Raw genomic sequence first — 25,128 nt, 5'->3', positions numbered from 1 at the left:
AGGCGGGAACCCATTGGGATGTTCGCCTCTGCCTCCTTGTCTCTCCTTGCCGCGGTGCCTGCCGGGAATTGTGGTCCCGCTCCGCGAGGCGTGCCGATTACTCCAGCAGTCGGAGGGCCCGGCCTCCGCTTCCCGAGACCCTTTGCGGGCGCCCGCGGCCTCCTGCCGCCTGTTTCCCGGATGTCGCTCTCGCCGGAAGAGAAGCGAGTTTCTTAGGGGGCCGGCCATCTTGTGTGGGCAGCAAGCGAGCGCGGAGGGGGTGGGCCGGGGCCTGGGCAGCATCGGAGGAGGATCCCACCGAGAGGGGCCCATCATGCCCGGACACCTGCAGGAAGGCTTCGGTTGCGTCGTCACCAACCGCTTTGACCAGCTCTTGGACGACGAATCCGACCCCTTCGAGGTGATCCAGGCGGCCGAGAGCCGCAAGAAAGAGAGCGGCGGCGGAGGGGGAGGCGGCGGCGGCGCAGGGGGCCATCAGGGCGGCCGCGGCAGTGGCGGCGGGCAGGCGGCCCAAGCCAACTCCTCCTCAAGCGGCGGGTCGGGCCAGCCCGGCTCCGGCGGCGGGAGCGGCAGCGCGGCCAAGCAGCTGCGCAGGGAGTCGCAGAAGGAGCGCAAAAACCCTCTGCCGCCCTTCGCCTCCTCCTCCTCCTCTGGGCCTGGCGGCGCCGGCGACCGAAGAGAGGATGGCGGCGGCGGCGGGCAGCCTGGCTCCGCGCCCCTCAGGAAGGAAGGTAAGTGGAGGGAGGGGTGCCTCCTTTTAGGGGGGAAGCCAGGGCCTCCCTCCCCAGAAACCAGGGCAGCGTCTCCCTTGCGCGGGCGGAGGCAGCCTCCCCCCCCCGTCACCCAGCGAGTCCGGCCCGCAGTAAGAGCCCCCGGCCCGCCTTTGACGCAGCACGTGGTGCTGGAGCAGGATCCCCCCCCGTCTCTTCCTAGATAGATTTCCTAGAAAGGACCCGATCCCTTTCCTCCATGCTTTATTAGGGCGGCCTGGGGTGCTGTGCTCGCATTGCCTTGCGTGCAGGCAAGGGTCGACCACCTCGTGTCGACCAGGCGCCGTGTGAACGCGCGCCTCATGGGAGGGGGGGACAGGGAGAGGAGGGGGCTCGCTGGGCCCCTGCACTTCTTCAGAGGGAGGGAAGCATGGAAGGAAGGTGAGGGTTGCTGGGCAGGTGTGTGTCAGGATACTTAGGCCTTGCCCGGGAAGGGGGGCAAGTTAGTGGCGGGCCTCCAGTGTTTGTAATGGTGGCGCTTCTTTGAGGGCGAAAAAGCCTGCGAGCGGAGAGTGCCTTTTGCGAGGAGAGGGGCTCAGGTTTGCCAAGCTGCAAGCGTCCTGGATTGCCGCTGCTAATGAAGTTTAGCCCATTTGCACCTGGCCACGTGCGTGGCCCGCGTGTTGCTTGGCTCCAGCTATCTGCTGCTGCTGCCGCCTACTAGGGGCTGAGGGAAGAGACAAAATGGAGTGAGCCCTTGATGTGCTTTAAGTTGGGCCTTGCAGGCTAACGTGAGAAAGGCACTTTTTGAATATAGGTCTTAAGTTTTAATTGCAGGCATGCCGCCCAATGCTAGGTATGCTTATTAGGACGTAAGCTTCACTTCAGTAGGTGTTATTTCCAGTTCAGAGCGACTAGGATTTGCCATGGAGGTCTCTATCTAGTTCAGTGTTTGCACTGCTTTTCTGATGTGGATATCAAATGAGTTGTACATGTTCTGAGATGAAATTTTTAAGAACTGTGCACTGCTGTGTGAACCTCTCACCCCTTTGTAACTTGCGTAGTATGCAGAACACACCAAATTTTTGTTTTAAAGTTGGAACCTAAGAAAGTATTGATATTTTTCTATCACTCTGCACTAATTAAAGAACCCACGTGTTTAATGTGATTAAGATTACAGATACCGCGGAATAAGTCCTACTGAATTCAGTGGGACATTTCTGAGTAGGCACATAAAGGTTTGGGCTGTAAATGTCTAAATTTTCAGAACATTTGGTAAATGGTACCCAGCTTCATGGTGATATTTGGGTTTATTTCTCTGAAGCTGTATAAGACAAAAAGAACCATGTGTTGCACTGTTTTCCCATGTACTTTCATTAGGAGGGAGAACCGTGGGCCTGTAACTTGATGATAAAAATTAAGTGTCAAGTTATAATTGAGTTGTGACATATACAACATTCTAAAGTACGTAAAGGGAACAATTAAGAGTTGGTTACAGATGAAGTAAACACTAAAAAAAACCTTTTGTGTATTGGACTTAATGCAGTAACATTTTTCTTAAGACTGGACTGCTAGTGTGCATTTTCCAGATTACTTGCTACAAATGAATAGCTACTTAGTGTGATTAATTCACTGCTTTATGCTTACAAATAATTTGCAAAAAGCATGAAGTGTGTTCTTCTTTCAAAAATTGCTTTAGTACTTAAGCATGTGCTAAGATTTTTGAATAGCGCAGACTTCTGACATCTGTTAATTGACAGTGTACTAATGTCATAACTACTGTCCCAAGCATTTGAGAACTAGATAAATAAGGCACTTCATTTATTATTTATATGCTATGAAATAAGCATTTGAGCTGTAATCAGTAACTGCTAGTCCTTGTGTCATATTCATCTTTTTAAACTGCTTGTTGGCCCAATTATGGAGGCTCTTAATTTCTCTTCCCACCACCAGCTTGCCGTTGTACTGTACTCTGGTGGTGACTCCCTTTCAGCAGGGAGGGAAAACTGAAGAACCTTGTAAATTTCAGCTAGACTATCAAGTTACCAGGTTGAGCCAAAAAAAAAAAAACGAGGGGGAAAGGGGACTTGTGAATATTGGAGTAGTGGCAGCAGTAACATGTGGCTTAGTTAGGTGTTGGTGGGAGGCTTGGCTTTTTGACAATTAACAAATAAATAAAACCGGCTACTGTAGAATGGCAACAGCAAATGAACTGAAATGGATGTTAAATTATTATAGCGAAATATTGGCTCAATGAATTAAGAAAAAACTTAGCTGTGGTCAGTGGATTAACCAATAAATATGTTTAGGTTGGTGATAATGGTCTGAGGCCACATGAGGTACCTGGATGACTGACTGTGCACATGTATGATGCCTTGGGCTTCACAGTGGAATAAAGGCAGAGGATGTAAATGCAAGAAAATATATATATTTAATAATAATTTGAAACACTTCTAAAGCAGTTCTGAAACTGCACACTTCTGAAAGTAAAGAGTAAAATTTTGAAATTCAAAATTATTGTGGCTTTTAGATTTTTGTGCTTATAAGTAAAGGTTTTTTGTATACTAGTAGTTTCAAATGGTAAGTAAGGCTGTTCCTTGGGAAGGGAGATGATTTTGTAATTAACACATTGCAAACCAAGATTTGGAATATTTAAGTTTACACCCTGTGTTAATATGGATACAGTGTCTTGTGTGACTGTCAGCGGCATATATAAAATAGAGTGGCAGAATCTGAAAACTTAATGTCAATACATCACCAGTGCTTGTAGGAAGTAACTAGATGCATATTCCCATGCACTGAATGGAAGAACCTCTTTCATTCACAAAAGGGACAGAGATCCACTGGAGCCTCCAAACACCCCTTCCCACAGCCTCCCTCATGGTTCCAGAGGATCTTGCAGCCCTCTGGAGCAGCTTTTCAGGGAGCTACAGAGGGAACCTCTACAGTAGAGGTTCAGCAGGAACCATCCCTCCCTTCTTTCAGATGTCTTTTGAAAACTATTGTTTAGATCAGGGTTCCCCAAACTAAGGCCCGAGGGACTCGTTTATCCAGCCTGCGGCAACGCCTGGTGCTGCCACCCGCTCTTACCTGTGCTGCGCGGCTGCCCACTTCTGGGTCGGAGGAGCACCGGAAATAGCTTGTGCGCAAGTGTTATTTCCAGCGCACATCTGGGTCGGAGGAGGCCCATGCACATGCGCACAAGCTATTTCTGGTGCTCCTCCGACCCGGAAGTAGGGTGTGCGCACACGTATGGGCATGCGCTCCTTCGCCCGCTGCGCGATCGGCACTGGAGACACCAGCCCGAGGCGCAGTAAGTTTGCTGACCCCTGGTTTAGATAGACCTCTGCTGTCTTAATTTTCTGTTTTTAAGCAAATAGTATTGATGTCCTAGTGACATTTTTGTGGATGCTTTTTGCTAATTTTATTTTTATAAGTTGTGTACTACTGTGATACATTTTTATGAAAGTTTGAAAAATAAATAAATAAGGAGGAATGTTGCCTTTTCCCTCCTTTCTCTAGCAGAGGAGCATCTTGTGTGTAGAGTTCAATTCCCAAGCACTCTGGATTCAACCCTTTGAGTCAGTCATGCTTGAACACATTTTTACATGAACTTTGAGTGTGGAATGTTTAGCTTTAGTTAAGGAAACTCAGGTGACTTGTTTTTTGTGAGATATGGGCAGGTTTTTTTGACATTACGGTGGTACCTCGGGTTACAGAGGCTTCAGGTTACAGACTTCGCTAACCCAGAAATAGTACCTCGGGTTAAGAACTTTGCTTCAGGATGAGAACAGAAATCGGGCGGTGGCAGCAACGGGAGGCCCCATTAGCTAAAGTGGTACCTCAGGTTAAGAACAGTTTCAGGTTAAGAATGGACCTCCAGAACGAATTAAGTTCTTAACCCGAGGTACCACTGTAGTTCTTACATCATTGTCCATTTCCAACCTGGCTGGGGTATGTGTGCTCTGCTCATTGCAAGAAATAAAATATTTCAAATTTTAAGGCACTTAAATCCGTTTCAGGCCCATGGTTTTAAGTAAGTTTCATATATTAATGGGTACATATTTCTGTAATGATTCCTTCACAAATGTCTCTGTGGAGTTCTCAGGAAGTCTTGGGGCAAATTTCCTTTCCAGGGCCAGTCCTGCTTACTCTCTTGAGAGAGTTATGGTGTGTGCCATCAACAATCTATGCCATTAGGTTTTTACAGAGTTCTTTTTCCTAAGCCATGCCATGTCCTCCCATTTTTATGCTATTTTTTTGTTATAGCAATTAAAGATGTGTTTTTTTTGGGGGGGGAACCCATCTGCATATTATCACTCCTCTTCACATATGAGTATCAAACTTCCAAAGAGATGAACAATCTGTTCATGCTGATAACTCATTTTACCTTGGGCATTGATACAATAATGGGAGGGGGGTTGTTGTCGTTGCTTTAAAAAAAAAGAACCCTGTATTTATTAAGTGCACATATTGCCTGGTTGGCTTACAACCCATGTAAAAAACAATCTGAAAATAAATGAAAAAACCAAAAAATTGCAAAAGCTTTAATTGAAACAGGATAAAACAGCCCTGATTTTAAAAACAATTAAAAAGTCTCCATAAATGGGAGGCTAAGTACAAATGCTGAAAATGGAAAAAAATATTAGTGCAGTTGATACAAACATAAAATCAATATTAAGAACATAACAATAGCTTGCTGGATCAGGCCTATTGCCCATCTAGTCCAGCATAGATTTCCACTGTTAGCAAGGGGTCCCTGCTTGGCATAACATGAGAATTTCTCCTTCCTCAACACAAAAGAATGTGTTTGTGTCTCATGAACAAGAGGACTGTTGGGGCCAGTGGCAATGGTAATTTATGGATCCCTTGTTATACTGTCACTTGAAGGGGGAAACTTAATTTAAAAAAAACGTGCAGTAAACTTCCTTTGAAGAATGGTGGAACATAAGGGTTGTATACAGATTATAATTTTTCAGAAATTTTGAAGCCATTCTGCAAAACTGGCATTGATAGAAGAAGAGTTCATCTCATATGAGTGCTGTGGACAACTATTAGGTGGTGCAAGTAATCCTGCTGACATGCTCTTGCTGCTATAATCTCATCCTGTGTTATAAGACTATTTTTAAAGTTTGCTTTAAATGTGATATTTTGGCCTAAAAATAATTTTATTATTTGTACCCTGCCCATCTGGCTGGGTTTCCCCAGCCACTTTGGGCGGCTTACAGCACATGTAAAAAATGGTAAAACACCAGACGTTAAAATTTCCCAGTACAGGGCTGCCTTCAGGTGTCTTCTAAAAGTCAGTTGTTTATTTCAGTCATTGACCAGCCTTGAGATCAAGGATCTGTTGATATGCGCACAAGTTTGTCCCAAATTATTCAAATTATTAAGTGACAGTTGTGTGTAATTCAGTGTATGTTATACTAGAGGGGAGAGTATTGGATAACCATCAAACAAGCATTTCAACCATAAACACAGCTTAAAATCTTCTGCTTCAGTGGCACAAGAGCTCCTTTTAACTGCCTTAAACTAGTTTTAACTAGTCTTGCTACTGCTGTTTTCTCCAGCTTTATATCCCGCACACTAAGGCATTTTACAAAGTATGTAACAGCAGCAAAAGAGCCACAGACTTACACTGTAATCTGAAGCTATATACTGCTTTAGGAAAGCATTTCATCTGAATAATTGGTACTACATCTATTTTTTTATTTAAAAATTCAATTATTCAAATACAGCTTTAAGTGCATGTCTAATTTATAGTACTTTGAATTCCATGAATTTACCATTTTAGCCTTAATTTAATGATAGCTAACATTCCTGCCCCTTCTCACAAATCAAAGCTTTCTCACCCTGCTCATTGGAGGTACTTGGAAGCAAAGATCAACTGCAAAGGCCAGTGTGACTGTCATGACAAAACTCTTGCTTATGTCTCCACCACATTTTAAAGTAGACTCTGTAGAGGAGAAGCGCAGTTCTAGGCCTGCATAGACAAGCCAGGACAAGCTGCCACAGAGTGGCATAGAAGACAACAGTTGTCAGGGCAACATGAGCACATTCTAGCATGCAGTGACTTTGGAAGAACATGGACTGGATGAGCTGCCTGGGGATCTTTTCAGAGTTCAGGGGTTAGGAAGAGAGCACATTTGACCTGCTTGGGAGTTTGAAAGGGAGCAGGGAGAATAGACAAGGAGGATTTCCCCCATGATTCCTAAACATGTGGAAGGAGTATAATAACAGTGGTAGTTCAGAATTCCCTTTCCTGTAATCTGAAGCCACAGCAGGTAGCCTCAATAGTGGACTTGATCAAGACATAGATAATAAAAGATCCAGTCACCAGTGGCAACCTCTTGAGTGAACCTGTGACCCATTTCTGTTCAGGGAGAGCAGATTTTATTTCTCCTCTGCTTAAAAGAAGTATTAAATTTGACCATTGGTTTTCATTAACAATACTGCTCTTCTAGCTACCTTTTGGTAGTAGCGTACATTTCTTAACTGTGATGTACAGGAACCTTCTGGAGTGTAGCAAAGTTCATTGCAGTCACATGTAATGTTAGGCCATATTTTAGTGCTATGTGAATGAGCCTGAAAAGAGTGTTGGGCTCACAAGCTCCCTCTCTCATCGCTGGGAGGAGGACTATGGCATAACTTAATGTTGCTTTAAAAGATGTATTGAAACCAGGAATCCAGGTTTGAAATAATCTCTGAGTAGTTAAATAAGCTATCTTCATAAACCATGGTTGAGCATTACGTGCAAGTTGAGCACAGGAGCTCAGGTAGAAAGTTGACATACATGTAGTGAAGACATGGGTTTAGCATTCAACAGAGTTCTGGAAGCTACTCCAGAGTATCATTTTAATGTTAATTGGGGGTATAGGCTTTTGGTTTTGCATATGATATTGGTAGTAATGTTTGCAGCAGCCCTTGGTGCCAAGAGGAAAATCCTTTGTAACACATAAATGTAAATTTCATTTTGTATTTGAATGGAAACCTTGGGGGCTGATACACAGAGTCTTTAAGCCAGCCTCCTCCAACCAGATGCTCTCCTGATGTTGTGGACTACAGCTTTTTTGTCTCAGCCATTGTGACCAGAAGTGTGGTCTGGGATGATGGGAGTTGTTGGTGCTGCCACAACCACTCCTAAAGAAGGGAACAGAGTGGGCCACAAGGTAGGGCTTATTGCTGCTCTAGCAGCTCTTTCTTTGGAGCTATGGGTCCAACTTTCTTACCCTACCACAGCACAAGCCATCATCCAAAATAAATAACTCAGTACATTTTCATACATAATGAGGAGAGTGATGGTTCTCTCCTTCCCTAACTATGGCTGCTTTCCTTACTCTTGTATAAGGCTGTGGAGTGGTATCATTGATAGATCAGATTGGAAACAGCTTCACCCCTAGTCAATTTCGCCACCAGAGGAGCTTAAAAATAAGAAAATGTTCTTACGGGTTTCCTTAAAACAGAAAGAAGGGGTTTGGCAGTGTATGCTTCTAGGGGCTTAGATTTGACTTTTCCAGAGTACAGGTTGAAGTAGTATTAAAAAGCTGAAAAATTAGTTTGACCAGATGTTATTCTCCATGGTAAGCAGTCATTTTTATGCTCAAAAGCATAAAATACTATGATAGTAAAATACTATGAGACTGTAATACTATGATTAAAATGCACCCCATGAGGGTCTCATAACAATAGTCTGCATAACAAATACAGACACAAATCATACTAATTGAGTTTTAATTGCATACAAAAATATCTAAATATTACAGGTCATTGGTAAAACATCAGTTTCTGTAGTCTTTTTCAAGTTTCTCCAAATGAATTTAACTTCTAATTTCTTGGGGGTGGGGGGTGTCATACCAGATTTCAGTGCATGATGTGCACTTGTCTTTCCAGGATAGTTGTGTGTTGTAATTCTTTGAACTTGATAAATCTTCTATATAGAAAAATTACTTCCTACAAGGTACATACAATTCTCTGCTTTATTATAGTCTATATCATGTTCTGTATGCTATCAAACTATCAAAGCAAAATTATACACACTTCCTAGTTTCCAGCTGTGCTTCAGTGTACAAAACAATCTGTCTGAAATGTTAGAACTCCTGACATTCCAAGGAAGGAATAAACTCACCCAATATCTCATATCTATTTATATCAGCTTGGGCAGGGGTAGCCAGTGAGCTGACTTCTAGATGATGTTGGAATACAAGTCTCCTCATCCCTCACAACTGGCTCTATTGGTATTGTATTCCCACCATGCCCCTTACACGGTGCAACCTTCATCCACACCTTTAAAGGCACATTGCCACATTTTTTGCTGTGTAAGTTTCAAATAACATGGTTATTTTTGAAATGAAAGCTTCCATTAGTACAACAGAGGTGTTACTTGGCTGTAATTTGGATATCTTTATTTGTTATGTGGAGTAGTTTTATGATACTACCTCCAAGCCTTAGAACAACTAGTGTCTTCTACAGGATTCCTCTGCTGTGTGTTCAAGAATAACAGTTGCTTTGTGGAAGTAGCTAAATAACTTACTGATGCAGATTGCTTTCTATTTTAGGGATAAGGCGAATTGGCAGAAGGCCCGATCAACAGCAGCCTCAGGGAGAAGGCAAGCCTATTGAGAGGAGGCAAGAGAGACGGCCTCCTCGTGAACGCAGGTTTGACAAACCTGCTGAAGAAAAGGGTGAAGGAGGAGAATTTTCTGTTGATAAGTAAGAACTGAACATTTTAAGATTGATTGGCAGAGAAAATTGTATGCAGGATGTCCTCTGGTTATAGCAAGGTGTTCTCTGATTAGTCTGATAATGGGTTTTAATTGGGTAGTGTGGTATATTTGTCTTAATGTGGCATGCTTTTGTATTTTAATATGAACCTGTTTTAGGATATTGTGCTCCCCCTAAAGGATCAAAGTTTTGGTATAAGCGTTCTCCTGGATCATCTACTGTCACTGGAGGAACATACAGCCTTGGTTGCTCAAAATGCATTTTGTCAGCATTGTTAGAAACTCAGATATGTAAGCTAATTGTCAAATGGCACCTTAAACCTAGGTTATGGTCGCCACAACGGGATGTCTAAACACCATGATTTTTTTCCCCAAACAATGAACATTATTATTACTGTTATCACCGTCATTTCTATACATTTATCTTTTAAAGAAAAGAAATCCAAGCAATTTGCAACACATTAAAACAGCAAATGAAACAACCCAGAATAAAACAAATTAAGCTTCATGGAAAATATTTCAGCTCCTTTTCTATCCTTTCCCTGAATTTATTTACCTTCTTAATTTTTTTTTAGCTGCCCCATAGCAGAAGTCCTCTAGGAAGCCAGTGTGATAGTGTTGAGAGTGTCTGACTAGGACCTGGGAGATCAGGGTTCAAATCCCCACTCAGTCATGAAGCTCACACTGTGACCTTGGGCCAGTCACAGCCTCTTAACCTACCTCACAGGGTGGTTGTAGGGATTAACTGAGGAGTGGCATGAACCATGTATTGCTTGGAGAAAAGGTGGGAAATAAACGCAGTAACTAAGCTCTTCTGTTTACCTGCTTAAGAAAGAGGTGTCAGTTGCCAGCCTAGCATCGAGAGACCTTGGCATGGTACCTGTGCCTCGTGAATTTCTAACACGGTATTTCAGCATATAGCTTAGCCACTCTTATTAACACTTGGGCAGGCTCTCATATGGATTACTGCAATATTGTATATGTATGGCTGCCTTTGAAAACAATATGGAAACTACAACTGGTCCAGAATAGGACGAAGATTACTGACAAGAACTGATGAATATAATCATACTGCACTTGTGCTTTGCCATCTACACTGATTTCCATTTTGTTTCTGGGGCCAATTCAGAATGTCTGTATAAAGCATAAAAGCCATAAATGACTTGGGGCCAGGGTACCTGAAGAATTGCCTTTTCATGCACACACCACTGCATGAAGCCTAAGATCATCTTCTGGCTTTATGCAGAAGTCAAGTCTTAGAGGACTTCACTTGAAAATTAGTATACAATTTATTAAATAAATAAAACAAAATCTTCTCAAGCCTTCTGTGTACCCTGCCAAGTGAGATGGGGTGGGTGGACCTTTTTATTGTTGATACCGCAGTTATCTGATGCTTTCACCAGAGAGACTTGCCTGACACCTACTTTATGGTCTTTTCAGTATCAGGTAAAAATGTTACTTTCCTAGGCTTTTTAAATCAGCTGTACTTAAAATACTCTCTGCTTCTTATTTATTTTATTTCATTGCTTTGTACTGGTTCATGTTTTCATGCTGTATTTTATCTGTGGTTTTAATTATTACTATTAAATTGACCAGAGAACGTTTGTTGTTGGGCAGTATGTGAATACGGAAATGGAAAAAGATACTAATAACATTAATAGCTCTTAAGTAGCTGCAGCATAATTTTAGAACTTGATATAATATTAAGAAAGATGATTATTAGCACTGCCAAGGTTGAAGTAGAGTTTCTAGTGTCATTCCTAATTTCGCTTTATTTTACAATAGACCCATTATTGATCGTCCTATGCGTGGCCGTGGTGGACCAGGTGGAAGAGGGGGCCGTGGTGGCAGAGGACGTGGCATGGGCAGAGGAGATGGTTTTGACTCCCGAGGCAAACGTGAATTTGATAGACATAGTGGAAGCGACAGATCGTAAGTCTTAAACTCGTTCTTTTTTAAAGTGCATTCATATCAGAATAATACTTTGAAAATTTGCTTTTGAAAATCTGTATTCCGACACTATTATGTTAACTCAGTTTTGTTAGTTCTCTTTCACATTCACATTTCAGTGGTCTAAAGCATGAGGACAAGCGTGGTGGAAGTGGATCGCACAACTGGGGAACTGTCAAAGATGAACTAACGTTAGTATTTTGTATTGAAATACTTGTTCAGAATAAACTAAATTATAAGAAAAGACCATGGGTATTTTAAGTTTGCAAGATCACATAATGATTGAAAAAATTCAGGAGAGGTAGTGAAAAGGAACAGGATTTCCCATTTCATTGTCCTGAGTAGCTCTTTACTGTTCCCCAAGAAGAGCAGATTTACAAGAAACATATTCAAATTTGATTCAAACATTTTTGGTGATACCTAATAGCCATAGCCTGCATAGGCCTTTTGAAATAAATGGAGTTAAGGAATGCCAGTTCATTGATTTCAGTAGGTGGTCTCGTGAGCATGATTAATGTTGGATATCCTTAACGTATGCACCACCCATTTTTCTGGCTTACTGCAGGATCATTTCCCTTTATCAGTGTGTGTGTGTGCGTGCGCGCGCGCATCCTGCCTCTGTGCTTTCCTGAAGGGTCATCATAATGCAGCAGTATAGCATAAAGCAAGCATTTTTCTAAATTTGAAATTATAATTCTAGATCCCAAATTTGCCTCTGTTGGCATAGAGAATCACCCATACTTTTGTCAGCAACACACCTAGTAAAGCAGACTTGGGGTTTGATGGTGGGGCAGTGTTTATATTGGGGAGTGAATATTCTTTGAAGTTCCACTGTAAGCTTTGGTATAATTTTTAGGTCATTGAATATCAGGTATCAGGCGGGTAGGCAGTGCTCATATGAAGCATCATATATTTTTAAACTATCTTTAATTCCAGTGATTTGGATCAATCAAATGTGACAGAGGAAACACCAGAGGGGGAGGAGCATCCACCCGCCGACTCAGAGAATAAGTAAGTATTATATTGCCAGAATCCTTGTTTGATCATTTATGAGGTTGCCAGGCTCCTTTCATGTCAAAAGGAGGTGGTTGATTGTTTTTTGTATAAAGTTTTTCTTTTAAAAACAAGAAAATCTGTTTACTTGTTTAAGTTTCCTTTGTTACATGATTGGCAGACTCAGGTCGAGATGCTTAAGTGGAATTTTAGCTTAAAATCCTCATAAATCTAAACTTGTGAAATGGTGAGTCTAGTTGAGAAGCTCTGCTCTTGAATTGTCAGTGATAAACTGTGAAATCCAACGTTGGTACTAGCTAAAAAGTAGCTACTTCAAAACCTACAGGATTGTGTGTGTAAATAAGGTTGTAGGATGGAATCCGGTGGTGTCCATAAACGACAGTAAAGGACCTTCCAGAGCAGGTTTGTGGAACTGCATGATGAAAGGGCGAGGGAGCCCTGTTGTGCATGCAATCCACAAAGTGTTGGATTTCAACCTTCCTATTTGAGCCTTTGTACAATGATGCTGAATAACCTGCTGGCATTTTGAGCTAGCTAAAAATTTCTTTCTTGCATAGTGGCTTGGCATGAATTTGCCGCTTCGTTTTGACACGTCACAGAAGTGCTGTGTAAAATCGTAAAATTGGATGAGAAATGGGGAGTGAAGGTGGTACTTAGGTGCAGGACTATTATAGACCGATGGGCATTGATGCAGATAACTATACTTACTGGCTTGAACTTTTAGAGTGGAAAAGCTCTTTCAGCAGCATAGGAAGCCCACATGCCTTGTTTAAGTGGCTGTTGTGCTGTAGATAACTCAGCACAATCATGCAGTGCCATTATTTGGAAGTCCTACATGTGAACCTGGCCCATGCATGTACTTTGGGAGCTTTCAGGCAATACTTACTTTGGGAATCAGTCTTTTATTCTTGGTTACAAGTATAAACTGGGATTTCATTTAACATTCTAACTTTAATTGTGAGCCCTTACCAGAGGTCATGAATGAAACAACTTGATTCATTTTTTAAGTCAGGAGGTTCACAGCTGATCATTGATGTAACCTCTTCAGACAGGTTTCCATTTTGTTTTGCACATAGGATGTTGCTCATTGTTGCTGGTAAAGTTTTGAAGCCATTTTCCTTATTTTTTTCTCCCAAAATAGATATGGCAATGAAATTGATATACTGATATATCAGTTAAGTCATAATGCCTCTGGGAGAATCAGCATTTGAAGCTGTTGTGCAAAATCTTGCTTTTGGGGAATGCCTTAGGGCTGATGTACATAAGACATACAGTCTGTGCTTTAACTTGTCTTTCTCCATATGGCAAGCTGTCATGACATGATTGGAGGGGGCGGGAGGCAAACCATTGAAAACTGTTAAGGTGTTGTATCTGTTGGGAGAAACAATTGCTTTGTAATTGCTGAAGAAGGACTGGTAAGGAGGAATTAAGCAGAACTGTCCTATCTCTGTGGTCTGCTAAAATACATATAAGGTGACCATCTTTAGCTGCCAGCTTTTAGTTATCAGCAATGTGTTGCACACTTGGATTAAAGCAACTTGTCATGAAGCCAGAGTTTATGAGGTCAAGTGATTTCCAATAGCACAGTATTTTGTCTGAATTGAAAAGAACATCCATTAAAGTACAGCTTTTTGTGTGAACAATAAATTCTAGAAGTGTGGCCTTCCTGGTTGCTTCCAGCATTCCGATATTGAGACTTCACCATTCTGAGTGTGACAAAGACTATGAAATGAGTTTCCACCATTGTAAACTTATTTCAGAGAGAATGAAGTAGAAGAAGTCAAGGAAGAAGGTCCTAAGGAAATGACTCTGGATGAATGGAAAGCTATTCAAAATAAAGATCGTGCAAAAGTTGAATTCAACATCCGTAAACCAAATGAAGGTGCTGATGGACAATGGAAAAAAGGTTTTGTTCTTCATAAGTCAAAGAGTGAGGAGGTGGGTTTTTCTGGATTATCTTGTCTTCATGGAATCACTGAATTGTAGAGTTGGAAGGAACCACAAAGGTTATCCAGTCCAACCCCCCACAGTGCAGGAATCTTGCCCAACATAGGACTCGAACTCGCAACCCTGAGATTAAGAGTCTATACTCTACTAACTGTGCTATCTGATGTTTTCATTTTACTCACACCTTTAAGAGTAAGTAGTTTAAGGTATCCTATCAATATTTACATTCTCTATAGCAGATGTTTTGCCTTTACCATGTGCAGAAACCAGTCCTGTTTTAATCACTTTGAAACAAATGTTTCTAGCCTTTGCTAGAAAGGCTAGAAGTTTTCTCTCTTTGAGAGAAAACCATGGAGACACAGCTGCTATCTGGTAAAGTCTCCAACATAGGTCAAGCTTAGTAAACCTTTCAGTTATTGGTGTGTGGGCATTCAATGTCTAGATGAAAATACGCATTCCAGCTCTGCTGAATTCGGTGGGAGGTTTACCACTGGGATGTTGATTGTATCCATAATTTATTGAAACCTGAATCCTAGGGCACACTCAAAAATGCAGAATTCATGTGTGGGATACTTCATTCTATTATGGTACCACTTCTGATGAGTAATTCAAGCATGCACCACAGACACCATTTTATAAGTCCACAGAGAGCTCGCAGTGTCAAGGGAAAAGGTGCTTTTAGTTGACCTAGGCTCTGCTTGTCCAACTCTCAGTACCTGGTGAAATGTATTCAACTGTAGTAGCTTCCTGTCAGAAATTTCAATGTGATTAATTTTATGCTTATGCAGATGAGGTGATACTTGCAAAATGACTTGGAATTTTAATTCCAATGGCTTGGAGTTTACACTTATTTTTACCACCAGTTCTCTCTGATTTTGGAATATTGGCTAAGGCACATAAATGTGGGAAATAATGGACACCTAACTGAAAAATCCATTGCATATTTACTTGGAGGTAATTCCCACTGTGTTGAGGCTTACTCCTGGTTAGGTTTGCTTGGAATTGCAGCCTTTAAATGTATTTTACAGTTGTTCAGCTTCTTTAAGACTAACTAAAGATTACTACTTTAATCCATGGGTAAGAAACCTCCAATGTAGGGACCTGATTAAGCCTGCCAGTCCTCCATATTTGGCCAAGCGACACCCACTTGCCCTACACTTTGTGTCATACATGATGTCAGGTGTGAGGCTGGTAAAAATCTGGCTTGTAGGTACTGCAGATCAGCTGATTGTCTGGTATTGTGAAGCACTTTGAAAAGTGCTTTGTTAGCTGCATCTGCTGTACAGGTTGATTGCACAAACTGGTCAGAAAAGGTCATCCGACATCATTCTGGCAATTGAGTCAGGTGATTGGCCCCACCCTCTTTTCAAACTTGTTCCATATAGGAGATAACATCAGACCCATTTGCCAGATTCAGTTATTCACTCCATTGTATTCTAATGTGATCCATTGTTCAGCTCCCCCCCTCCCACTAATGGTTTCTCAACACTTAATTGGTGTTGATGTTGCAAAAAACAATAAAAAGCTCATAACCCTTAGGGTCATGTGCAAGCCTGAAATTAATAACAGGCTTCTATGTGCTCCTAAAATATGCTCCGGAGGGCTGGGGGACCCCTGGAACAGATTGGCAGTGTACAGGAGGAGAGGAAAGGGAAATGTTGCATTTGCTGATGTGATGTTGGATTTTGCCCAAATTTTCTAGTTGCATATTAAAATCTGCTTACTGCTTTTGCTCTGTCCACTTGTTTAGTCACTTGTATCCTATTGGGTTCACCTACCTTGAATCATAGAGCGTGTTATTTTAATATACAAATTCTCATGTACTTTTTTCTCTCCTTGTGTATCGACATACAATTTGCATCAGACAAAGGGGGTGACAGAGATGCAAGGGAGTCAGATGGAATCCAATGAGGTACGAACACTATATGTGGTAATGTTGATGTTGTTCTTAAACAGTTTTAAAGCATTACATTTTTCTAAGTTGTGTGAGTGAGTGAATATATGAATATATTTCCTGCATGGTGAAGAGCAGTCTGTAAATGCCAACAAATAAAATAAAAGGTAGGACAGGGAACCTGTGGACAGGTTCTTTATATAATAGCTGTCTTGCGAAAGGAGCAAGGAATGGAGAGGAAAGGGCTTTGGAGCAGCTGCTCTTTGGCTGCCTGATGGATGGGGCCAGGTTGGTCTGCCTCTTGCCATGAAGTTCTTCCTGGGAATCAGGTGGTGCAGCCTGCCAGTGGCGCTGGATGCTCTCCACAGGGGCAAGAGGCCAGCCTATGCCTCACTTTGTAGGTCTAGGGCAGCACCTTTTTATTACACGTTCCCCAGTCATGGCCATGGGAAACAGGTTCCATGCCTGAGACAGCTGTTGGCTGTGTTGTAAGTGAGGAGCCAACATAAAGGAGAAAGTCCCATTGTGTTCACTGCTTTTACTGTCCAGTCAAGTAAGTTTTGTCTCTCAGTTGATCTCTGTTCTGTGATCTGTATACTAAAGTTCATTGCCTGGCAGTTTGGATGCAGTAATACACTAGCAGGTATATGCAGTCTTATTTTAGGGATTAAATTTAAAGATCCAAGCATTCTCCACCTCTGCCATAGGAGGACACTTCAGTAACACAAGCCTAACTGATAAGCAGAAGCTGAGAGCAGCAAGGTCAGTATAGGTCTGGTTGAGGCTAAACATAGATGTTTGCAGGATATGGGGCGCTCCAGGAGACAGTGACTTTAAAAAGTACACTCTGCCTGTCACCTGATGGTTGGCACCCAGAAGCCTGTTCTAGCTTGTAGAAGCCTTTCCAGTTAATAGAGATGTGTTGAATAGGAAATTTTAATTAAGTGGCAGGCAATATTTTGATTTTGAGGCTTCTGAGCAATTTTCTCTGCATCACTTCTGAAATTCAAGGTGGTTTGCAGAGGGTGAGGCAGGCTTGGGTACGATTTACCTAATATGGCGGCTTCTACTGGATTCCACCATCCCACCTCTGCAATTTTTTCTGCATGTTTTGGATACAATCATATCTCTTACTAGCTACTGAATGCTAAAATAGAGATGAATAAGTACCAATACCTGGAATTTGGTAAATATTTTCTGTATATTGATATAGTTCCAGCATTCAGCTAAATAAGCAAACAATAAATGAAAGCACACTGTGCTTAGGTGTACATGTGCTACATTCTGCTTTTGCTCTTGGCTGTCCTTCCTGTAGTCAAAAGGGCTGGGGCCATTTGTGGCAGTTTTTGACCAGCATTTCATACAAGTGATGTTTGAGTGCTGTAATCCCCCCTCCCCCACACCCAGTGTTGCATTCTGGGTTGTATCTGGTATTTAGTGAAAATACCTTTTCAGTGGTGGTCCTGACTTTCTTATTTTCATTTTAGTCTCATGCTGAAGACTCTGCAATGGATCATCACTTCCGCAAGCCAGCAAATGATATCACATCTCAGCTGGAAATCAATTTTGGAGATCTTGGTCGTCCTGGGCGTGGTGGCAGAGGTGGAAGAGGAGGACGTGGACGCGGGGGAAGAGCTAATCGTGGAAGCAGAACTGACAAGGTAACAGTTCTTTCTATTTAAACGAAAGAGGTTTTTTGTATACCTGTTGATGGTACTTAAAAACAACATGAGCAGGTTTCAGCGACTAAGCTGCTGCCGAGCAAGTTGCCATAATATTACACATAGATCTATCCTCCTAGTCTTTCCCTTTACACCTGTGCCCTTTGTAGTGGAGCAAAAATTTAGTTTAAGAGGTGGTACTTATTTTAATATTGGTGGCTTTAATCCATGTGTGCGTGTGCAGAATACATTAGTTTGCCACCATGAGTTTGAAAGTTGACACAGGCTTGAATCCAAATCACCTGTCTGAACAGTAGACACTTCTGCAAGTACTTTGGGTGTTACTTAAGCTTTTCCCCACATGTGCATGACTGAAAACTCTTTCATGGAATCTTTTATCTTTGTGAAATACTAAGGGATATAGCTAGAAGGAAGGGACTGAAACACCCTCTAGACTGAGCAGAAGCACCCTCATACAAATTTGGATTTAAGACATTGTTTTCTTGACAAAATGTAGACATGCTCATGATGTTACCATGTATATTGCATGTGTTGTCTTTGCACACTTTGGATGCAACTTAATTATGCCTATTTCTCATGCAAAACATGAAGTTCCCAAATATGCTGGGTGGGTACCACAGCTTGCAAACAGCAATTGATACTCCAGTGATTTCTCGATCATAAGCGGGAATATTTTTCTTTCTTTCTTTCTTTCTTTCTTTCTTTCTTTCTTTCTTTTTTATAAATATTTTATTAAATTTTCAAAATACATAATAAAAAAAGAAAAATATAACCAACCATTCAATATAACTTTTCTTATATAACTAATTGGACTTCCTCGCGTCTCCTTACCCTGCGTTATTTATAATCAGAATGTCAGCAAATTATTACCTTATTTCTATTTTACAAAGCCTATTTGCTGGAGCTGGTATTTTCTAAATCGTGCAAATACTTAACATTCATACAACTTATAATATTTTTGTAGATAATCCTTAAACTTCTTCCAGTCCTCTTCCATTGTTTCTTCTCCCAAGTCTCGGATTCTGCCAGTCATTTCAGCCAGTTCCATATAGTCTATCAATTGGGTCTGCCACTCTTCCAGTGTGGGCAAGTCTTGTGTCTTCCAGTACTTTGCAATGAGTATTCTTGCTGCTGTTGTCGCATACATAAAAAAGCTTCTATCCTTCTTTAACACTTTCTGGCCGACAATGCCCAAGAGGAAAGCCTCCGGTTTCTTAACAAAGGTATATTTAAATACCTTTTTTAGTTCATTATAGATCATTTCCCAGAAGGCTTTCACTTTAGGGCATGTCCACCAGAGTTGAAAGAATGTCCCCTCAGCCTCTCTACATTTCCAACATTTATTGTCAGACAGGTGATATATTTTTGCAAGCTTGACTGGGGTCATGTACCACCTATATATCATTTTCATAATATTCTCCTTCAAAGCATTACATGCCGTGAATTTTATTCCGGTGGTCCATAACCTTTCCCAGTCCTCAAACATAATGTTATACCCTATATCCTGAGCCCATTTTATCATGGCTGATTTAACAGTCTCATCCTGTGTGTTCCATTTAAGCAGCAAGTTATACATTCTCGAAAGTACCTTAGTCTTTGGTTCCAACAGTTCTGTCTCTAATTTCGACTTCTCCACCTGGAATCCTATCTTTTTGTCCAATTTAAAAACCTCTTGGATTTGGGCGTAATGTAACCAATCTTGCACCTTATTCTTTAGTTTCTCCAAGCTCTGCAACCTCCATTTGTCTCCAATTTTTTCTATTAATTCCCAATATTTCGGCCAGCCGGCCGAATATTTTTCTTTATTGGCTTTAATGTGCTTAAAAAGAGAGAGAGAGAGAGAGTAGTCTATTTTCACTATGAATTCAGTTGCTGGATTTCTCTTTTTGAAAGGCTTTTCCAGTAGAACTAATTGAGAATCCAGCATTTCTGTTTTGTGATTTTGCTCATTATGAATGTGCAGATCCACACTAATATTTGTGTCTTGACTGTGTTTCCTTCTAGTTGGTTAAGGAGTTTGATGTGATCCACACACCCAGCCAGGTTGGTGACTTGTTTATAAATCTCTCAGGATGTGTATACAATTGTAGCCTTATTCCTGGTCAGACATTTTTCATTGGTGAAAGTCAGTGTTAAGGATGAATTAAATCATATGTAACGCTTATCAGAATTTCTGGTTAAAGTGTTATTTGCATGCATTTTGATACTCTTAATTTGTGTTTGTTGTTTGGTTAAAAACGGCAACCTGCTTTCACATTTTTATTTGCTTGCCCATAGCATTTATAGATCACAACCATTTTTTGATCCTCCTGGATTTTCCCCCCAGCTTTGACATGTCTCCGTTTCTGTAATGCTTGCATGTCAGCGCTGTTTGAGGTTGTATTGGGTATAAAATAGAAACACTGTAACTGTAACCATGATGTTATTAAGGTATTGTTTTTTAAAATTTAGACAGATCACAAAACCCACAGTAACAGTTTCCCTCCATTCTTGGAATTGTTCTTGGAATCTAGGCTATTGGGGTTTCTTAATGTCATCTAAAATGAAGATACCTGTTTACCATCAGCATACAACATAACATAGCATTTACATATGCAGGTTGACTTAGAAGTAACATCCGGATGAAACTCTGTCCTTATGTGGACGTAGGCAAGACTTCATAATTTACTATAATTTACTATAGTTACATGGGTTCTAAGAATCCATTTTTCTGCACACTATCTCCAGAAATGGATTTTATAAATGGAGTGTTGCAGTGTTTTAATGTGAAGCAGATCAAAGCTTGAAAGTCATTGTCAAAGCAAGTGAGCTGTATCATATTGCAAATTTCATTTGGGGTTGGTTTATATTAAGATGTTACTGAGCTGAAGACAAAAGATACATGTGTAGAATTAAAGTATACAGCTCCCACATAAACAGGACTTGGCATCCTTACTATCAGATCAGTGTTTGTGCTGAGAGAGAAGCATAGATTCAATTGTATCATGGACACAGGTGTAAATATTCTTGCCAGTGATGGATTTTCCATTTAACACCAAATCACCTGCGCTCATGCCTCTTTCTCCTTCTACAACTGAAAAGTTGTTTGTGTACAGGTATGGTCTGAAGGTAAATGATGCAACCCCCTTGCTTGAAGCTAAGCAAGTCTGGGTCTGGTCAGTGCCTGGCTGGAGACTGACTGGAAATCCTATATACAGTATGCTGAGTACCATGATGGAAGAGAGGTGTGATACAAATGTACATAATAACTAGAGCACACACTTCAAGTCTGCATTACGTATGGTTCCATACTACTAAACATGACAACAGAATAGAATTTAAAATCCCAGTTCAATATTTTCTTGTACTGGACTTGTGTATGAGTGCACATAATTGTCTACAAAGTATCTGACGTAAGCTCAGAGAAGGCACCAAGAAGATCAAGGCCTGGTAGGTTTATATTGGGAGGGGGGTTCCAAAATATTTCAAGGTTCTGCGCCATATAAGGATTTATAGGTCAAAACTAGCACTTTGAATGGGGCCTGGAAACTTAGAGGCAGCCAGTACAGTTGTGCCAAGTTCAGTGTTCTATGATCAGTTTGCCATGAGCCTGTTCAGCAATCGGGTAGCTACATTCTGCACTAGCAGTAGTTTCCAAACAGTGTTCAAAGGCAGCCCCATGTAAAGCGATCATATACTGAGGTTAACAGAGCATAGATTATTGTAGCTGGGTTGTTCCAGGCCAGATAGGGTCATAGTTGGGCCACCAACCTAAACTGATGAAAGGCACTCCATGCCACCTGTGATGGCACCGGATATCTAGAGCAGGCTGCACACCGCTCAGCCAGACAAGACAACCACCCACTAACAGTGTCTGAGCCTTGTCTAAATTAAGCTTCAGTTTGTTGACCCTCATCCAGTTCATCATTACAGCCAGGCCCTAATTCAGTGTATTAATTCAATGTGAATGTTCTGTTACCTTACGGAATGCCGCAAACGAAAATGGTTACGTGGACTCTCCAGATAACGTACATTCTGTTTTTCTTTCAGTCAAGTGCTTCTGCTCCTGATGTTGATGACCCAGAAGCTTTCCCAGCTCTGTCCTAAACTGGATGCCCTAAGCCAACCCTGCCCCTTGTTGGGCCCTCCTCTACAAGGCTTGCATGCTTAAGGATCCTAAAAACAACTTAAGAAATTAAAAAGGGGACTCTCATTCATACCATTCACACCTGAAGACTGAATTTTACCTGTTTTGAAAATGAACTTCTCTTGCTACACAGAAGCAACAATATGGTAGTCAGTTTTGTATTTAGAAATGTAATGGTAGCAGGGATGTTTTCATAATTTTTTTCAGAAATTATGCATTCTTCATGGATACTTTTTTGTATTGCTGCTTGAAAATATGCGTTTCCAAACTTGAAATATAGGTGTGAACAGTGTGTACCAGTTAAAGCTTTCACTTCATTTGTTTTTATTTTTTTAAGTTAGGTTTTTAGATGTTTTTCCCCGAACTACAAACAATTTAACTCTTGCACACTCTTTTAATACTGCTTAGCAGATTGTTTTCAGTCCACAGTCAGCTGGGATATGTACAAAAATAATTTGGAAAATTGTTAGTACTGTGTGGAATACTAACTTCTGAAGTATTTTAAGTTTTTAATACTTAAATTCAAACTTGGAAAAGTCAATTTTCTTCTATCTTTGGTAGTTTGTGTATTCAAAGTCTTTATACAAAATTGATATCAGATACTTGAAAAATAGTCAAAGCACATTGGTTTTTACTCAAATACCTTCTTATGAATCCAGCAGCTCTGTTTGGATAATTGGTCTAAGCCATTTAAAAAAACTCGGTGTTACACCTCTCATATACACCTCTTTTATCTTACTCCCTTTTTTTCTTCAACAAAACTAGTTGTTTGTTTGGTAAACTTTGTTTAAACTTGTTAATATTGTTGCTACCAAAAATACTTTGTAGACTGGAGCAACTTTTTTTTTCAAAACATGGGAGGTTGGGGAGCGGCATCTATTTCTAATACAGTTCGTTTAAACTACATTTGATATTTGTCTGGCAGTGCAGTATATCTACACAAAAAATGCACCTGTGCTGGATGCATTCAAACACTTCTATTAGATGCAACCCTGGGCCTAAAGAAGAAACCAAAGGGCACTGTGTGCTACTTGGGAGGAGGATTACTTGACTTGTGTAAGTTGGAGAACAAAGAGCATCAAAGTGGGACGGCTGTGGTCTCCGTGGGACAGAAACCAAAACCTCTCCACCTAATTGAGATGTGGATTTTTGCTCTTGCTGCTTCAGCTCCTGGTCTCTGCTAGCTGACAAGTGAATGTTTTCTTTTCAGAGGGCGATTGTAAGAAGTTCTCCTTCCACTGTAGAATTTTCTTAATAGTTTAACTTAATCCCTGTGAACAGGAATGTTACCACTTTCAAAACACAAAAGGACTTGAACAGCAAATAATAAAAAGGACTACTTAGGGTTTTTGTCTGCAACTTTTGTTAGGAGGCTAGAGCAGGAAATAACCCATCTATTTAAGGTTTTGACACTTTGAGGAGTGTGTGTAGCATTCATGGGTTTCTTAGGTAGAAAGCTTAACGGTGATGCCCTATTTTTTTTAAAGCCACAGGATGGGCAACAGTATTGGACAGCTGAATATAAACTCAACAATTGCAGTGTTCAGTTGGCTTGCATTATCTGAATGATTTTTTAATGAACATTTGTTTACATAAGCAAAGGTTACTGTATTTTATCGGACTTCTGGTACACTCAAATTCATCATTGCAGCCAGGAGGAAGAAGAAGAAAAAATAATCACATTTTTAACTGTATGAAATCGATTTTGCCCCTAGGAGGGTGGTTGTTAAAAATGCTAAGCATTCTTTCAAAGTTTTCTTGGTGTTTAGCATGGAAATATCCCACTTTGGAGGTAGTCAAATTTCTTGCGTCAACAGGTACATAGGTTTTCAGTAGTTCTTTGTTCCCTGCCCCTCCTCATCTCATAGTTCAGAATATGTTGGAAAATAGTGGATGTTGTCTGTATCCTTAAAGAGCATTTTCATATAACCACTGTGCAAGTATTCTGGTCCCCAAAGACATGCTTACTGAATAGTTTTTTTGCTGTTCTTTATATCCCCCCCTTTCCCCTTTCCAGGCTAATAATGACTTTTACCACCCCAAACCATAGCCCTTTTATACATGTTATTCCTGAAAGCCACACATCCCATGCCATGCCAATTTGATACTTGACACATGCTTTCTTCTTCATATAGCATATATGTAATATAGAACAGGCATAGGAAGGCTTTTTAAAGACGACCCATTTGCTGTTCTTTTAATAGCTGTGTTCTTAATTTGTGTCAAGCTGTGAATTTTTTTCTCTTTAATATTGGTGCGTGTTAAATACAGGTTTATTTTCATGCTCTTTTATAAAAACGTAATGGAAGGTAGGCATTATGAATGCCTCTAATGTCGGGCTTCTTACTTGATTTCTGGCCTACAAGCCCCTAAATCTTTTTCCCACAGGATGGTGCCCTTGTGGATCCATCAGCAGCAGGTTTGGCAAAATACCTACCTGTACATTCTAATTCTAGTATTAGCTATTAACAAATTTGACCTCATTTTCTCCTGCTTGCTTATCCTGCTGTTGCACCACTGCATTTAGAGGTGATGCCTCTCTTAAAAAATATGGGTCAGTTGAATATGAATTAATTGACTTATTTTAATGTTTGAGCATGAAAGTTCATCTTGTGTCAACTGACAGGCAGAGAAGTTAACCAAATTAGTAAAAGGGAAAAAGAAAAAGAGCACAAGACCTTCTAAGGTAACCCTAAGGATCAAAACTATGTCTGTTGTGAATATACATCGTCTTTCTGTTGGATGGGTGCTACATCTAATGGTTGATTACATCTTGCCCGATGAGATTCACTTGCATACCATACCTGTTGACTTAATAAAAGCAGGACTGATGCTTCTGGCTGTCTTGAGTGCTCAGAGTATAGATACGCATTCACCTTCAGCTGAATACTAGTTGGGGTGTGAACCGAAATAAGAAAATAAATTGTAGTGAGGCAGCTGCCTTTTTGCAGGTTTGTGTGGTCTTGGAAAATGCACAGATCACTGTATGGTGACGGTTTATTGTTGCTTTTCAGCAGACATGGGCAGAACATCTATCCTAATTCACAAGGTTTGCGGTGCACTGAAGAGAACTGTTGGCTACCCG

General features: G+C 40.9%; 1 protein-coding gene across 2 annotated transcripts; it reads left to right on the top strand.

Annotated features, from left to right (window-relative positions):
* The first annotated feature begins 208 nt into the window (after positions 1–208).
* On the top strand, positions 209–24,879 carry SERBP1 (SERPINE1 mRNA binding protein 1). 2 transcript variants are annotated; one of them, XM_079982043.1, is made up of 10 exons: positions 209–731; positions 9,266–9,419; positions 11,216–11,362; positions 11,476–11,571; positions 12,317–12,391; positions 14,155–14,332; positions 16,206–16,253; positions 17,723–17,896; positions 19,922–19,960; positions 21,947–24,879. In XM_079982043.1, the coding sequence occupies exons 1-10, from the start codon at positions 314–316 to the stop codon at positions 22,001–22,003; spliced, it is 1,386 nt and encodes a 461-aa protein (XP_079838169.1). In that variant the 5' UTR covers positions 209–313; the 3' UTR covers positions 22,004–24,879. The 2 variants fall into 2 exon arrangements, with proteins under 2 accessions (XP_079838169.1, XP_079838170.1); XM_079982044.1 differs by having other exon boundaries at positions 210–731; positions 11,500–11,571.
* Positions 24,880–25,128: the final 249 nt, after the last annotated feature.

Source organism: Podarcis cretensis (genome assembly GCF_951804945.1).
Source record: "Podarcis cretensis genome assembly, chromosome: 6".
NCBI classification, from domain to species: domain Eukaryota; kingdom Metazoa; phylum Chordata; class Lepidosauria; order Squamata; family Lacertidae; genus Podarcis; species Podarcis cretensis.
Note: the sequence above shows the minus strand (reverse complement) of the source record. Positions and strands in the feature narration are given on the sequence as shown.

Excerpts from the sequence above, each read along its gene's own strand:
- SERBP1 (XM_079982043.1), top strand. The coding sequence starts at position 314 with ATGCCCGGACACCTGCAGGAAGGCTTCGGTTGCGTCGTCACCAACCGC. Across the intron at positions 732-9,265 it reads CGCGCCCCTCAGGAAGGAAG|GGATAAGGCGAATTGGCAGA; the intron begins GTAAGTGGAGGG and ends TTTCTATTTTAG. Across the intron at positions 14,333-16,205 it reads ATAAGTCAAAGAGTGAGGAG|ACAAAGGGGGTGACAGAGAT; the intron begins GTGGGTTTTTCT and ends AATTTGCATCAG.